We start from the raw sequence: 18,197 nt of genomic DNA, 5'->3' as shown, positions 1-18,197 counted from the left end.
CTTCCTTCTCACGACTGGAGTCATAACACATCTTCTTGTAGCTAGGCATATGTAAAGGTGACAGTCTAATGACCACCAGCAGTAACAGCAGTCTTGACAGAATTTTTTGTTTTTTTAGAAAAATAAAGAGTTTGCTGAGGCATTGAAAATCTAATGCATGCAGGTCCATTGTGGGATACAAAGAGGAAGAGCAAAATGCTACTTCCACCCGACTTACCGCATACTAAAAGTCTCTCTCACACACCCCTTGGTGCTAGTTAAGCAGGAGCTCACCTACTGATGTAATGAATATTCATTGAATCCTATGACATGCCACGCCCTGTGCTTAGTTATACAGGAATCAAACAGACATGGTGGTGTCTTCCTTCATGGATCTTACAGAAGGGAAGAGAAGCTGGCAGCAAGGGATCAGATCAGTAGTGAACGGGTACAGAGAATCATGGAATGTTAAAACTACAAAGGACCTCAGAAATGATCTACACCGTCTAAACCACACTTTTCAAACGTTTTCCGAAAAACTGTAAACTACTCTTTTTTAAAATTAAAATTTACAAAGAACCATGATGTCGTAAAAGTGATTTAAAAACCCACAGTTGTTGAGGCAGTGGAGTGGTGACAGCAAGGTGAGGGGAGAAGCTGGTGGCCTGTGCAGAGTCCCACTTGCTCAGCCTCCCATTCGGTTCCTGACTCCCCCAAAACCCCTTCTGACAGATGTCACAATCACGATTTGAAAATTAATGACCTAGATGGCCAAATCTTCAGTTTTACAAATGAGGAAATTAAAGCTCAAGGATTTTAACGGGTTTGGCCAAAATCCCAAATTGGTTAGAAGAACGTGGACGAGGATGCAATCCATCTGAATTCCAGTTCAGTGCTCACTCCACTCTATTCGTACTTCAACCACTCAAACTGCAAAAACTTGAAATGTACAATAGGTGCCTCTCTTTTGCCATATCCAAAGTTCAGCAGACCTGTCTGAAAAAAATAATAAAATCAGGACTTTGGAAAACACGGCACTTTGTGTTGTAGGTGCACGTGTCACAGCGTCTTTGCCAGCTCTTGTCCAGAACTTTACCTTTGGTTCACAAACTGTAATTTGCCTATTCACTTGTGCTTTTTGTCTTGATGACAGCTGAATGAAAAAGTTTTAATATACTTAAATCTGTTCTTTGCGATTTAAAAAGGGAATAAGCTTATACAGAGGCAAATTTAGATGTCCACATTGGTGGAAAACTCTGGAGGCTGTCCCTATAGAGTTAAGAACATGCCTTGTATTGATATGTAATTCCATCCCCTGTTGCATTTGAAATGAGTGACATATGTGAAAAAACTCCATTTTATAAGGCAATTTAAATAATGTTTTAACTAGAACAAGAAAAAAGTTCAGAAGCATCATAAATTGTAGATGCTTAAAAAAACAAATATTGAGGGGCCAAAGTACTATATCTCTTATTAAATATGCACTAGGACAGAAAGAGGCAAGATCTGTAAGTGACAGGGCTCCCACCCTATCAGGGCTGCATGAGGAATCCTGGTTAGGATGGAAGGAACCACTGATAGAATGGGAAAAACTCAAGGAGGTTGAAAGCTCATATGACTCAGGATCTTGGAGACCAGGTTTGGCAGCAAAAATAGGAAATATGTTCTTCATCTGGCAAGAATAGGCTGCATATATTTGAAATTACTGGCTAGATGGAGTGAAAAAACTGTCCAGATTTAGACAGAGAATTGGGGGCGGGTAGCAAATCTCTCCCTAAGTTTTGCTTTGTATGTTCCATTATGGCAGAAATATTCATTTTTCACAAACACTTTATATACGACAGGCAAAAATTATATAACTCAGCTTTTAATCTCCTCAGAATGTGATTTTCATTTAAAATCCTTCTTCCCCACCAGTCTTTGTCAGCTGTGTCCACCCAAAAGTTAAATTCCAGAAGCAATCCACCCAAAAATTAAATTGCAAGTAATTTGGAATCCACTTAAATTATCTTTGGTCTCTGCTTTAACACTGGGCTGTGGGGCCTCCAAGTTTTCTTATACTGGTTAGATGGACAGAGTCACAATTGAAGTTAAAAAACTAAACTGTCTACTAGTAGTGGCAAACAACGAAAGCTAATCAACAAGTTTCACCATTAGGGCTCCTAAGCCCTTTCTCTTCTAAGTACATACACTAGCAGGGTATTTTCCTTATTTTTAAATTGAATGGTTATTTTTATACCACACATGTTTAACTAAAGAGAACTTCCTGAAGCGCACATTTGTACGTATTTATAAATGTTACTTTTCTTCTCAATATACAATAGGAAACATATTGTTCATCAATACTAACCTTCGACTTTCAATAATCTTGGCTTAAAAGTTTTTGCAATTTGGAAATACACACACATACACAAACATGTCTGCTAACTGAGTTCAAGCAAAGTAAGAGTAATTCATAAAAACAAATAAAAAATGTTTTCAAAAACATAGATTATTACATATATTCATTGGAGACATCACATTATAGACACAACTACACAGGAGTAGTTTTCAAATATTTTGGTCTCAGAATGCCTTCACACTCCTAAAACTGTTAAGGACTCAAAGTAAATTTTTTATGTGGATTATATCTATCAATATTTACTGAATTAAAACAGAAAATCAAATTCAATTAAATTTGATCAATTTAATTAAGTAATTAGATTAATTAGAATATTACTTTATAAACACAAATTTCATGTTAGAAATCATATTTTTACAAAAAATAAGTGTATTTTCTAAAAAAAATTAGTGAGAATGATAGCAGTGTTTTACATTTTAGCAAATTTCTTTAATACCTGGCTAAAAAGACGGATTCTTCTATCTGCTCTGCATTCAATCTATTGCAATATCACATGACATGTTGCCTCTAGAAAACCCCACTGTATACTCGTAAGAGACTGAGAGTAAAAAGATAAATAACACATTATCATTATTATGAAAACAGTTGAGACCTCACAGCTCCCTGCGAGGCGTGTGGGAACGCTCAGGGTTCCCTGCAGCACACTTGAATCGCTGCTGCTTCGTAGAGCTGTTCGTAACTGCTACTCTTGCAGACGTTATGAACTTACACGTCTCCATGCCTTCATCATCGTCGTCTACCGAAGGTTTATCGTAAGACTTGTCAATGGCAGCTCTGAAGCTTTCATTGCATCCCCTGCCCCTGATTATCCGTGGCCGGGGGCGATGGAAAGGGATATCCCCATTCAAAGTCACCTCAGCGACTGCTGTCTGCAGACTCTCTAAGGAGCTTGACTTCTTCAGACCCAGGGAGGGTCCCACATCTCTGCTGGGGGAACCTAGGAGGTTTACAAAAGCAGAAGTTAGAACTAGTGGTGAAAAGTACATACTTGAATACCTACGAATTAAGGAAAACATCAGGGACATAGAGAAATTATTCACTCAATGATGAGTTCTGGAATGTGGATGGAAACGGTATAAAAAGTAAATAAAGTAATAGTAACTAATTTTTATTTTTCCCAAATTTATATTAAATGTGGTTTATTTTCTCTATTTTCATTAGGAAAAGCCCCACATTACTAGTTTCCATTTTTAGCTCAACAGATGAAATTTTTGTGAAATCATTTGCTCCAAGTTATGTAAATAATCTAAAAGAACACAGAAGCTCATTTAATTGAAATCACTTTTCAGCAGTTAAAAATTCTTGACAACAGAAGTTAAACTTTCATATACATGAGTTGCATCATCTCTTCCTCATTGTAATGCAGGTTCCCACAACTCAGCGAGGAGAGAACATGAAAGACAAGTGTCACCAGGGCAATCAGGGCACCCTGGCTCCAGGCAGAAACCTCACTGCGCAGAATACGAACATTCTATGGAAAGAGCAATACAAAATCGGAACAGAAACAAATTACATGAGGGCTCTCTCTAGAGAGAAGGAAAGGAGGAGAAACTAAAGAGCTGAATATAAGTACTTCTGTCTCTGGGCCTGGGAGTAACACCTGCTTGAGAAACAAGTGTGAAGAGAAAGAAGACAACTTAAGAATTACCAAGAAAAATCCAGTAGGATGGCAGGGGAGAATTCAGGGAATCAAAAAGTTGCCTCTATTTCTTGAGGATCTAGGGCAGGAAGGCCTGAAATATACTCAGAGTACCGAGCTTTAGAAGGCAATAAAACGGATTTCTTTAACGAGCTAAGACAGCCTTGCCCACCACTGTCTGACCTGGCACTCAGAGGCAGACTAATGCAGCCTCCAGGTGACGGAAACCCCAGCTCTGCCTTACCACCTGGGCAGTCCAGGTTACAGAACCAGTGCTTCCCTTCTACTGCTAAAGGACAGGCACAAAAACTGGGAGGGGTGGCAGGCCTAGATAGTGTATCTCTACATGGGGACCTCAGCCCAGACGTTGATCAATAATTAAGGAGGGGCCTTGTGTTATCACCTAAAAGACATATAGTTATGACATGGGCTTTCTATGCCTCAGAGTATAAAACAGAATAAAAACTAAACTGAGAGAGTCAAAACAAGAATTACCTTTTTAAGATTCATTTACCTCTTTCACCTAATTTTCACCATGGGGTAGCAGTTTTAAGTTAGAATAAATATGTTAAAAATGTAACATAGGGAGAAAGGCAGACAGATGATTCTAATGAAGAAATAATACCCCATAAATTATTGTGCTTGGAAGAAAAAGATGATTTATTTAACTTTCTCAATGCAGGTTTGTATATATTTATTTTATGAAAAAAATTCACATGAAACATCTCTTCCAGGATGATCAATCATTTTTTCTCTCAATACTACTACAATTTTTGACAAGGTCACGTTCTAGATACCCATAAAAGTCATGTTATAGGAAGGAAAATGAATTTTGTTTTAAATAACTAAACAAAAGGTAAGAAATCAAGGAATCATAAAGAATGGGAAAAGATCATTCCTGTGCAGGGACATTTATATTTCCTAGAATTAGTAGCGGGAAGATCTTTTCCTGAATAAATCATGCCTATCAATTTTTATAACTTCCCAGCTCCATCTGGTTCTAGAAACATTTATAAGGCAAATATTCGGTGCTTTCTTGGACTCGCAAAGGACATGCATATGTACCTATGCATTATGTGTGTATATCTACCTCTGTCTCTGTCTCTAACAGAGATTTCATGTGTCCAGTAAAGATTATCATTTATGTACATTCAGCTTTTCTTTATGAAAAGTTAGCTGAGATTTGACTTAATGTACTCAGAGCACAAAAACTTTAATAATGAATTTCAGAAACAGCATGAGTATTTCTTAAAATAAATGTATATGAATATATGTATATAAATATTTATCTATGTATATATGTATATGTATTTATTAAAATACACAAACACAGGCAAATCTGGGAAGAAAAACAATGATGAAAGTATCAGTAAATAAGCAATAGATGTTTTGTAAGTGTAATTCAGAGCTTACCCATCTACTCTTTTCTCTAAATTCATAACACTGTAGTGTGACATTTTGGCAAAATGTTGATAATTATCAATGGTGAGTGTTGGGTATTTGGGAAGGCAATGAACTACTCTTTCTACATTTATGTATGGTTGAAAATTTTCATAATAAAAAGTTATGCAAAAAATCAGCATCCATAATTTGTGAATCAATAACATGCATCAGCAAACGACAGGTCAAATTTGGAAAATTTTATTGGAAGCCAGCCATGCCCACCTGGTTACCCATATTCTATGGCTGTTTCTCACTGCATCAGAATGAAGCCACTGCTACAGGACTGCGCGACCCGCAAGGGCTACAACATTCACTGTCTGGCCCTTTACAGAAACAGCTTGCTCACTCCTGATGTGTCACGTGGATATTGTACATTTAAGTATTATATTTGTTAAAGAAACTCTAACAAAGGTTTTGTTAAGAAATATATTAAGATTCTCAAATGAGGGGTACTGAGTTCCCCAACATTATAAACTTAGCATTTACTAGGAATGAATATAGAAAAAGTCTTTCTCTATGTAAACGATGAGGAAAAGATTAATTTTTATTTACACAAAAAATTAATGTCTTTTAATTCTAAAATAATATTTTAAAGCTCTTTATATAAATCTGTTAGGGCATTAGGCTACTTTGCTTATTTTTTATATTCAAGAATTAAACTGTTAGAAACCAATTCTCTTCTCATTCCTGTTCTCTCTTTTCTTTCAGAAAGTAAATTTACCCCCAAAATATCATACAAGATCTCTAAATCCAGGAACCAAGGGGGAAATCATGTCTGTTTTTCTACTCCTCCCTACTAACACCCCTCTCACCAAAAGAAAGTAGAGGATGTCTCTTGCAAGGACAAAGGGAAATGGAATTTAATTTTCATTATGAAAGGCTTATGGCCAGACATGATCTGTGCTAAAATGCCACCACGATGCTACCAAAACGCTTTGTCCTACACTGTCAAATCATGATAATCTTAACAATTCAAGTTAAGTGAAGAAAGAAAAATAACTAAATATCTGTTCACTGTCTAATACTGGAGGATAGAGAGAATCTAGTTTAGATATTTTATTCACATAGATTTAAAGTCAATTGACCAAAAAGTACTTTGGCATCTCTAATAATTTTTTGTCCCAAGTTTTTCCGATTTAATTCTGTAGGATAGAGCATACGCATTGAAAAAGAAAATGCTCTTTTGATGGGTGGGGGAAGGAAGACTGGCCCTGAGCCAATATCTGTGCCAATGTCCCTCTACTATATGTGGGTCACCACCCAGGTAGGCTTGACGAGCCGTGCTAGTCCATGCGCAGGATCCAAATCTGCGAACCACAGGTTGCCAAAGTGGAGTGCGAGAACTTAGCCACTATGCTACCAGGCCAGCCTCCAAAGGTCCTCTTTTTATCTAGGATGTAATACTTTAAAACACTATAAAAACAAGTGATTCAATTATATTATAAAATTTGCCTCTCATCATGAAAGTTGTTTTCTGTTAAAATTTGGATATCACATGATTTTTTTAAATCATAATAAATTGTTCTCCTTTTAGTAGTAGTGAGCTGGTTAAATTAAATATTCTCCTTGCTTTGCCTAATTGGCATAGCATATAAAGTCATGTTCCTTAACCCGAACAGTTCAGCATGGATTTTACAAATGTTAACTTGGAGGGCTGACTTCCTTAAAAGTACTCAATACTGGGGCCGGCCTGTGGCGCAGCGGTTAAGTTCGTGCACTGTGCTTCGGTGGCGGCCTGGGGTTCACAGGTTTGGATCCCAGGCATGGACCTATATACCACTCATCAAGTTGTGCTGGGCAGTGTCCCACATACAAAATAGAGGAAGATTGGCACAGATGTTAACTCAGGGCCAATCTTCCTCAAAGGAAAAAAAAAAGAGAAAAAGTACAGAACACTATTAACTACAAGAACTAATTACTAATTCACATGTGAACTATCAAATAATGTTTTTCTTTAGCCCTGTTTCAGAATTCCAATGAATTTTATGTTTGATAAGAGAAATAACTACTTAATAAGGGCTGAGGCTATTGTTAATTGCCTTGCACTACAGTTAACGCTATGATTTATTGGACATAATTTTTACAATCCATCTTTTACTCTACAGCATGTGACAACTCCAACCATGTCCACCTTATTCTTTACATATGTATGTGGGATACACATTTTTCAAGCAGGCTAAAACTAATTACTACTACAGGTTGAAAAGGCGAATTGAAGCTAATTAGTACTAAGTGGTGTAACTACATTGTGTTGGATCTAGAATAATTAAAACACTATTCCAAACTTACAATAATAAATCCTAAATGCTCAATTGTACAAAGTGCATTCCTTTAATTATACACAAAGACTTTCCGTTGATTATTTTCGTAAAACATAAAACTACTCTCATGTAAAACCTAGTTCAATGTACACCATTGTTTCTATGGGAGGGAAAAAAACCCTTTTAAAAAGGTTCACAGAGTGAAGATAAGGAGACATGTGCATTAGACAGGCTAGTTCGATCTCAGGTAACTATGAGCCAACTCTTGCATTCGAAAAAGAACTAAGGTTTTCTGAGTGACTGATGAGAGCAATCCTGGACGCTGTTCTCCAGTGAGAAATATTCATACTTGTGCTATTATCCTTCAAATCAAAATCACCACTTTGAGAGTCATTTTGTGGATGTCAACCAAGGCGTCAAATAGAGACGACTTAAAAACTTAAGAGTCTACCAAAAGAGATCACGTTTTCAGGATTTTGACTTTTTTTTTAATTGTGACAAAACATTCCTACACAAATAGAATTAAGAAAATCTATGTTGTTTTAGCATTTTGAAGCATTAAATTATATTTCCATTTAGTATGTACTCTACTGATAAACTTCTTCTAACAGAAAATTTTCCTTTTCTTGTACAGTTTGATTTCCTGCAATGAAAACATCCCTGCAGGACTGGAATATTTACGTTTACATGCAATATGATTGGCAGCTCTATAATTAGGATAAGCTCCCTGGCCCACAGTTTCTATGGCAACAGTCTAACTGTCCATTCTTACCTGCTTTCTGGTCATCCACTGTATTGAGTTTAGTCTCGTCAGCTACTGTTAAAAGGTAAATGTATATGGTTAGCCCAGTTAGTCCCCACAGCCCAACATGCTTCAACCATTCCCAGATCTTCTCAGTTAGGTGATAATTCTTAAGTAATATTTCATGCAAATAATATGAAACATCAAGCAAACATTCATAATCAAAAAAAGGGGGAAAAGCAGTGTCTCCATGCAATATGCTGGTCGCTTCATTTCATAGACACGTGTGTTATTTATATGTTAGCATAACACAATTAGACAAGGCAACGCATCGCCAAATTTTTCTTTTATGCATATGATAAATTAATGCTTTTAGTCTTGAAGTATAAACAGCCACCAGAGAACAGCATAATTAAGTTGTAGTTGATTAACAAAGGTTTTTTAAATCATTTGATCAGTTTATAGATATAATTAATTATTTTACTTTTTATTTTGGTTTTTGGTGGATTTGGATTTAAAAAGAGACACTACCTGATTGGTGTTTGATTGAACAACTATGGTTTTTTTCCTCCTCTCATTTGCTTCCAAATACTTTCTACAGTAAATATTCTCTCAAATTATTACTTCCATGAAATTCCTTAATTATCAACATATAAGAGTTTCCATTAAATAAATTTTAAAGAATAGCAGTGAAAGGAAGATAACATGAAGTAACCAGATTCTACACATGGATTGAGATAATGATTTCTCTCCAAAACTTTTTCTTCTAGTTCAAGAATCCCACAGCCAACCAAATACTATTTCAATGCAGTTGGTTTCAAACAGCTAAAGTGTTAAGACATTTTATTTTTTCAAATAAAGATACATGAATATAGCATGATATGCACATGTGTTTGTTTCTTTTCTCATCAGAAAACATATATATTAACATATTGCACATTATGTAAACATGTCACTTATGAGAAACATGGTTATCTCAAACTCAGAGAAAAACTAATTTTTGCCAAATTGTCACATTTCACATTTATTTTCTCTATTGCTCAAAGTAAACAGACATGTGTTTGGGACCATCAATTTTAATCTGAGAGTATCTAAATCTTATTTAGATAAAGATTCATGGAGATTGTACTCACTACCTAAATCCATGCTTTTTGATTTTCGCGTTTTAACGAAATCCAATTGACTGGCATCTGAAAATTGCTTTGTGCGTTTTTCTGACATACTCTGGCGTCCAAATCCTTCTCGTTGAAAAGCAAGGACAGGATCAACATCTGGACTCAAAGAGCTGGTGGGAAGAGAAACATAAACAAAAAAATATTTACAAAAAATAGAAGACTTACAATTTAGGAAAGTTCATATATACCTGTGTGTATGAATGTGTGTATATGTATATTCCTCAGAAATATTTAAACTAAATAATACAAATAGAGTCCATTAAAAAAAGCTGTGCCTGTTGGGATGATGGGAAAATACAACGTGAATTTACATTTAGAGTAATTCTTTCTCCATGTGAGTTCTCTCCTCCTCTCTTTTCCTCTCTCACATTCCTCACTCTATTTGACAATACATCATTATTTCTAAGTGATTATCAAAAATAAGCCGGATATCTTTTAGACATTGGAAGGATTCAATATTTGAGGAAATCTTTCAAATATTAACACAAATATTGGCAGCAGACAAGTGACTACATGAATTGTGATTGAATAGAAGTTTTAAAAAGGATATGTTCTGGTTTTCTTATACATTCTTTATCTTATGTTTGAGAAAAGAAAAAAAGAACACCTTTCTGCCATGTAGTATCATGAGGCTGTAGTTTCTCTGCACTCCTTAAGTGAGAAGAAATCAATTCAACAAATCTTTATTAGCACCTGTTTTGATTACGGTATTGTGCTGGGTACCAACGTCAAAATGATAAACAAGAAAAGATCACTGTTCTCCATGAGTTCCTAGGAGAACTCCTAAACCAGAAGGAGAAAGCAGATGCGGTGGATGCACGGAGGAGAGAATAAACAGTACCCAAGGGAGTCAGGAAAAGCATGACTAAGGCTAGATGACATTTGGTTTGGGTGACACCAACACAGTGGCTCAAGCAGAGATGATGAAGCATGTGGCAAATCATCGGTAACAGGATACAGCTGGAAGTGTCTTCCCAGAGGATGTGGCAGGGGAGACATGGAATCACTCCCATTTGTAAAAACCTGTGAATAGTTTAAAAAGCACTACCAGGCATTCCGAGCATGGTCCAGACAATGGACAGGGGTTTGCTCTGTGCTGGGCACATTGAGTAAATAAAGAGCTCTCTTTCATCAAGGCCGAGCCACCTTATCTATCAGGCCAGGTACGAGAATGTCCCTCCACAGCTAACTAAACACATTAGAACGTGAGGGGGCTGCTTCCACGACGTCAGCTGAGTTTACGACAGCCTTCCTTATGCTTCTGATGGAAGCAAGCTTCTCTAACCCTTCATGGCCTTATGAGAATTACCATCCACACTGGTAAAAGGATAGTGATGTGGTTTGTATCATCAGAAATTTAGCTGCAATTTACCACACATGAAATGATAGTTGGCTTGTAAAGAGCTGAACCAAAAAGTGTGAAAACGAGACATCAAGGAAAATGCTCTGCCATCAACTTAAGTGACCTGAAATGTTTTGGCCCAGGTGTCTTAACATGCGCAATACAGACAAGAGCCGCACCCATCTCACGAGGCCAGGGAGAGAATTCACTGACACAAGGGGAAAGCTCTTTCTAAACTGCAAACCACTATGCAAAACAAACTATGACCCAACAAAGACTTTCTATCGCAAATTACCAAAGTAACACAAATTATGACCATGGAAACACGGTCCTCAAAAACCACGCAAAGGAGAGGAACCACCCTTCTCAATTTTTCCACAAAACATGGAGCAGGGCCCCTAGGGTGAGGCAAGGCCAGTGCCTAGCGAATCTGAAGAATCGCCCACTCTCAGGGTCACGTAGGTTCAGGGTGGAAACCTGAGAGTGAGCGCCTCCTTACATTCCACACCCTGGGCGCCCAGCTTGCCTCAGCCTAGTCCTGGCCCATACTGAGAAAATAGAAGATGCACCCCACAGGGACGGGAGGTTAGCCCAAGGCAAGAATACATTTTTCTTTTTGTAAAACACTATATTATGTCCTAATAAATGTTATTTTGTGTGCATTCCACACGAAATCTTTTCATTTTTAATATATTATAATTCTTCTGCAAAACTTTAAATACATAAGATGTTCCAAGAAGAAACAGGGTCATATTTGTCTTGAAGCCTTGGGTGTCCCTTCACATATTACTGTGCTTAGATACTATGTATATATAGATAATATATATATATGTGCATATATAGCATATATAATTATAAATTGCTTAAATATATATGCTTGTAGACTATACTCACATAGCAGTATTCACATACTACTATGCTTATAATTTCCAGAGCACATACCCCTCAATGCAAAAACAGTCCTAGAAGTGAAAAATTAAAACCCATATGATGAGAATATGACCCAATTTTGCAGCATCAAACTCTAAACATATATTTTCAGTAAGAATAATTCTTTTTTTTTAAAGAATTTGTTTTTTTTTTTCCTTTTTCTCCCCAAAGCCCCCCAGTACCTAGTTGTATATTCTTCGTTGTGGGTCCTTCTAGTTGTGGCATGTGGGACACTGCCTCAGCGTGGTTTGATGAGCAGTGCCGTGTCTGCGCCCAGGATTTGAACCGACGAAACACTGGGCCACCTGCAGCGGAGCGCACGAACTTAACCACTCAGCCATGGGGCCAGCCCCAAGAATAATTCTTTTAACTGTTGAAAGTTGATCACTTCAACCACCTGCACACGCTCATCAACTCTTTTTTGGGATCACAGAATACCTCAAATCCTGAACTCTGGGAAAGCACAGGTGACTGGCGAGAATGAATTTGAAGCACATATTTTAAAAGAAATTATTGGTAAAAGATTTGTCAAAGAAATGTAAATTGCTGCTGCTAATGTTACCTGAAAACCATATATTGGCATATTTTTGAAACTAATTTTATCTTCTGAAATTACATTGTCACTAAGATTAGAATCTACTGTTTTACAGTTTTTCCCCTTAAAAACATTGTTAATGTTCCCTAAATTAATTAATGATTGAAAAAAGTATATTCTATTAGTTAACAAATTGAAAGTTGAGCCATTTGACATATTTAGCCTTCTACAATTGTGCAGTGAACTGCAAACATACACAACTTAAAATGTCAAATGAGTTTGTGAGTTAATAAGAGTCTTAACGAAATATTCTTAAACCATGACATAATTAATTCTTCCCTATCAATATCCCCATTAAAGTAATTTCAGGCACAATAAACAGTCCACTGGAATATTCAACAAGTTAGAGTGCAGGACTGACAGCCGATTCTTTAAAGAATGTAACCATATCCTGACCCCCAGCGTTATTAAAATTCCAGTTATTAATCCCATCTTATTGCCCTTTTGTTTTCATAACATTTTCATCAAGGATTAGGGAGATATTGTCAGCCTGGAAAAGCTTACATTTTCTGCTGTGATTTGGAACAGCTGCTACTCTTGTTTAGATAACCCTTCATTCATATTCTTTTCCTTGCCCCCCAACCCCCGCAGCAAGATCACACAAGTCCTCACCATTTTATGAATCCCCTTAGGGAAATTAATGCCACAATCTATCCCTACTATTTATTCATTTATTTCCACCACTACAGCACTCGAGAAAGCCCCAAACAGGTCTCCTCCTATGACCACCTTCACAATTCTCATCACGGTGGAGAGTCAAAGGCTTCTGTCCCTGCGAGGAATCCTGCAGAGACTGAATCCTTACTTTCTCTGTGTTGCTTTCACTTTCAGAAAGAGAGAGAAACTGCAGCAGTGAATGTAACAGCATCTGTGGATTTCACGTGGATTTTCATTATATTTGGTCTCCTCCTCTACGCTGAACCAAAAAACTCATTCAAAGATAAGCTCACTACCACGCAGGCTTAAGCGTAGCTCTGCTTTTAAGTCTTGTGTTTTCAAGAAAACAATTAAAAAGAAAAGAAGGAGAAAACAGAGATGGACTTTCCTTGAGCCCCCAAACAGTGAGATTATTCCAAGAGAACACCTGCAGAAAGATAAATGTGTTGTATTTTTGTGTGTCCGTGTGAGGAGTGGGGAAAGAGGACTGGGCAGTGGGTTTACTTTGTTAAGATCATCACTAAAATGTTAACACGAAGAAATGCCCATCCCTGTTGACGGAAGTCTGGAGAAGAGTAGGAAATAGAAATGGTTAAGGGGTGAAGGAACAATGCCATTTAACAAATAACATTTGTTGTAACAAATAACAATGCTACAAATAACATTTAAAGATAATTTTGCTGATGTATTCATAAAACACCCCAGAGAAAGGGCAATAACGAAATTCTGGTATAACGCTCACATGGTTTGTGCTAATTATCACTACAACCTTACAAGGTCTTCCCTAGGAAAGATTTTTCTTCTGCTTATTGATGTACATAATTATTAGGCATGCAAATTACATTCAAGCGCTACACATTGGCTCAATAATAGCAAAGGCTTTCTTCTATTTTGAAAGATACAGCAGAAAAAAGACCATCAGACTGCCCCCAAAGCCATGATGTTAGAAGCAAGTACATAGCCTTTTAAATAGTATGGTTACAGCACTCTAAAAAGACCTTTACCCAGCTGCCTCCACTCCCAGACCGTAGCAACCATCAATTTGGCCGAAGTCACTGAATTGTTACAAACTCTCCCTCACCTTAGGGATCAGTTTAGAATTCACTTATTTAATAGAAAAACAATTCATCAAAGTAACACAGATGTAAAATAATAATAAAACTTGACAATTGAGTAGGGTTTTTCGGTTAGTGATAGTTTTGTTGTTGTTTTGGCTAAATTATTAACTACACACTGGAAAGGCTAAAACAATTGGGTAAGTCTATGGGGTTGAGGGGAATCTTCTATTAAAAGAGTGATAATTAAAGAGTATAAAAACCATGAAAACACACTGCTATAAAAAAATTAACTGTGCTCAGTGATAGACCATTTAAACGTAAAGTGTGAGTGCAATTAACTCATGTTTGCTACCCTGGAGCACACTCTTACCAGTCCGCAGAATCAGTGACCACAGCCTTAGCCCACGTGCCAGTCTCTGTCGTCACGAACCCCACGTCGTCATGGGAGCTGGAAGATGACTGGTCAGAGAGATGTGGAGGAAGCACTGGCAACCTGTCATCTTCTATGATGACAGTGTCATCTTGGGGCATATTCACTGTGGGGGACAGCTGGTATTTACCTGTCCAGTGAAAAAAAGAGAAAGAGAAATTCTAGACATCCATCTAAGGGTTACGTGTATTAATGTTCATACTTTACTACACTAGAAAAAGTCTAAAATTCTAAGCATCTGCTCAACCTGGGAGAACAAAAATAGAATTAAGCAAATTTATTTTTCATAAATGATTGTCAACTGGAGACCTCAAGTGTCTTCCCACCTCTCAGACTACAGCTATGTAGCTATGGGCACAGTATGCAATTTCTCTGGTTTTATGTTCCCTAAAGCCAGAGATGATCCCCAAAATGTCTTCTAACATGAAAATGCTACATGGATTCTAAGTTGTTAAAGTCCTTCGAAAAATTTTACCAGGATATTTGGAGGGAAGTCCTGCAGACTTACACTAATCATTCACCCATTCATTCATGGGGCACTTATCATGTGGCAGGTACTACAAGAAAGACCATCTCTGCCCTTAAAGAGCCCCCATCCTTGTGAAGGAGATAGACATACAAAAAGTGATAATTGGTTGGTGATGTGAGTGATGGCATTCACGAATGCTGGTAATTGCCTGGGTAGCTGAAGGCAGAGGATGCCGGGATCTTAACAAAAGTTAACATCAGAGTTGGGTTCTGAATGATGAATATGGTCTGTTCTGCTAGAAGAAATGATGACATTGATTTTAGACACTGGTAACACATTATTAAACGTATGATGGAGAAAAGCCCACGGTGCATTTGGGTGACATTTCAAAGATGAGCACGCCCAGAATCAAGGCCTAGGGGGAGATAGCAGGCATGATTATGAAGAGAAAAGATTAGTATCTGTCTCCCCAGAGGTTTTCAGGCCATGACGGGGGAGCCCGTAAATTTTGACTTATTCAATCAGGACATAGTGTTTTTGTTAAGGAAAGACCCACAACTGTCTACACTGATCAGTTTCTTTCAGGAAAATCTGCTCAGGTTCACGGATCAGCATGACAGGTGTTCATATTTGACAATCTTTCTTGAGATAAAAATTATGCCTCAAGGCCCTCAATCTTTAAGAAAAGGGCTGGAGGCCAAAGGATGCCATCTTCTTCCCCAAAATGGCTACACTTCTTCTGGCTTCCTCACAAATCTTGTGCTATACTTCTTCTGAGCAAGCACTTGTGGACAAGGCTTTGGTCCCCATGGATTCCTTGTGAGAGGCCACACTTACAGAAACATGCACAGTGTCTGATGCAGGCCCACTGGCCTGCCTCTCCCACCCACGGAGGAGAACTGACACGCTCCCTGTCACCTTACAGGAAGATAGAGGGACTCTCATTTTAAGCTCAGTGTCCAAATCTATTAAGCTGGCTATCCTGGTTCCGAATAAAAAGGATTGCTGTGCCTTCCCAATACCAATACCGCCACCATTGTGCATGGGGTATACTTTCCTTTATTACATACAATTTTTTAAAATAACACAACTGCAATGATAGGGAGTTTATTAACACTGTAATATCAGTTTTAAGATCTAATTTTAAATTATTTTTAAATTCATCAGAATGTATAAATGATAATTTTTATTTTACCACTATTGTGGAAATTTGGGGATGGCATATATAGGTTTGAAAGAATTTTTAAAATATATGTTACTCCACACATTTCAACAAAGGAGCAAAAATTAAGTTGTTATAAATCTTTTCAGGACAACCCACAAAAGTAAACTTGCTAAAAGTTTCAAATGCATTTATTATTTAGCATCAACTGTTCTATTACAGAAATACTACATGCTCACTGAAACCTCTGCTCAGCATTTTATCAAGAAAATCACTATATTTTGATTTGAAATGCATCCATTTTGACAAACTGAAAACTAGTAACTTTTTATGAATGCTCACGATAAAAATGTACATCAAATTTAATACTTAATCGTTTCCCTTTCCTGAATTCAAATCACTTGTTTATTCCTACTCAAGTTTTAGGATATTAGTATGGAAAGATAGAAATCTGTTCAATAAAACAGTACTCATAAATAAGGTCAGACATTCGAGCACTATTACCCCCCAAAAAACATTTCTTTCTCAGGACATGCTTTCCCCCCCCCCCGCCAAAAGTGTACAGAAAGACAAACCAGGGTCATCCCCAATAAGAGCTCTCCACTGACAAGTCACGTGTCACAGCGTTCAATGCCAAATCCTCGCACACACAAAATTTATTGGAAGGGAATATTATAGTGTAACGATTGGGCACTCATTTTTAAACACAAAAACAAAAACTCTTGGATTTACACAATATATTCTGAGAGACAGCCTAATAAGCAACAAGGAACACTGAATGGTTCTTCATATGACAATCCTTTTTTATAATACATTGTTTTGAGTAGAAATATTTACTTTAAGTGATCCAAAACTTTACACATAAATAGATGGCAAGAAATTTCCCTAAATAGTATGACAACAATTTAGCATTTTTCTTTCACCCAAGATCATGCAGGCTAATATTTCAAAAGATTTAAGAGTTCATATTTTCCATCAGTTTTCCACTTCTTAATATGCTTGCCAGGAATACAGTTTTGGGATCTGGCCCCAGGAATATATTGGGGGTAATGGACTATTAAATAATCAAACTACATATTATACCAAAGTCAACCTAGACAATACCCCTTAATTACGTTTACTGGTAACATGGCATGTCATAAACGTGAAACCTCCAAGGGTGACTTGAAAAGTCTTTGATCCATTTTTTGATGAATAAACTGTCCTCTTTCCCCAACTAGTTAACCAACAACTACAAACTAAGATTTAAACCAGTCAGTATCCTGTGGAGAAGTGAAACAACGACATACAGAATGATTGTTTGCTAAACATTTATTCATTGGTACATTTACACAGAAGGCAACACCATGCAAGACACTAGAAAAGGATGAAATGAGGAAAATTCTGCCAGTGATTTGGCTCACAATAAAACATTAATGTTCTACTTTTCTGTTGAATTTCTAACAAGATGAAAGTATTCTGAACATACTCACTTTTTAAACTCACCACAAATGTATGAACATAGGAACTGTTGAGATTAAATTCTGAAATGGATATAACGCGTTTTGGTTTTGCTTTAAACAGAAAAATTCTTCAGATAAAAAACCTGGAAAAAATTTAAGGCTCCATGCTCTCAAATGTCAACTTGTGATGTATTTTATGATGAGAACATGTTGGTTAAATTAGCTATGCCTATTATTATTATTGTTATTATTATTAGTTAAGACAGTCAGCAATTTGTAGAATATTTTTAAGGCTTTTAAAAGGAAGCAATCCTATGTAGGCTCCCTACAGCTTTCTTTTTGATGACTGTCCAGGATTACTCTTTTTAAAATCCACAATAGCGTAAAGTCAGCCAATACAGATAACATTTGGAGAAATCTTGCGTTTGCTCACAACTCTGGCTGACCCCAGCATAAGCCAAGATCAATCAAT

At 37.0% G+C, this 18,197-nt stretch overlaps 1 protein-coding gene across 50 annotated transcripts in view; it reads right to left on the bottom strand.

The window, feature by feature from the left end:
- PARD3 (par-3 family cell polarity regulator) overlaps window positions 1–18,197 on the bottom strand; it is a 614,608-nt gene that overhangs the window by 195,889 nt on the left and 400,522 nt on the right. For 21 of the 50 annotated variants that reach the window (XM_023631916.2, XM_070255194.1, XM_023631910.2 and 18 more), the window contains 4 exons: window positions 14,593–14,782; window positions 9,599–9,750; window positions 8,496–8,540; window positions 3,090–3,317 (listed from right to left, as the gene is read on the bottom strand). In XM_023631916.2, the coding sequence (XP_023487684.1) occupies window positions 3,090–3,317; window positions 8,496–8,540; window positions 9,599–9,750; window positions 14,593–14,782 (615 nt within the window). The remainder of the gene's footprint in view (window positions 1–3,089; window positions 3,318–8,495; window positions 8,541–9,598; window positions 9,751–14,592; window positions 14,783–18,197) is intronic. The other 29 variants (XM_023631920.2, XM_023631921.2, XM_023631917.2 and 26 more) reach the window with 4 other exon arrangements.

Source organism: Equus caballus, chromosome 29, assembly GCF_041296265.1.
Source record: "Equus caballus isolate H_3958 breed thoroughbred chromosome 29, TB-T2T, whole genome shotgun sequence".
Classification (NCBI taxonomy): domain Eukaryota; kingdom Metazoa; phylum Chordata; class Mammalia; order Perissodactyla; family Equidae; genus Equus; species Equus caballus.
The sequence above is the reverse complement of the archived record's forward strand: the minus strand, read 5'-3'. Positions and strand labels throughout refer to the sequence as shown.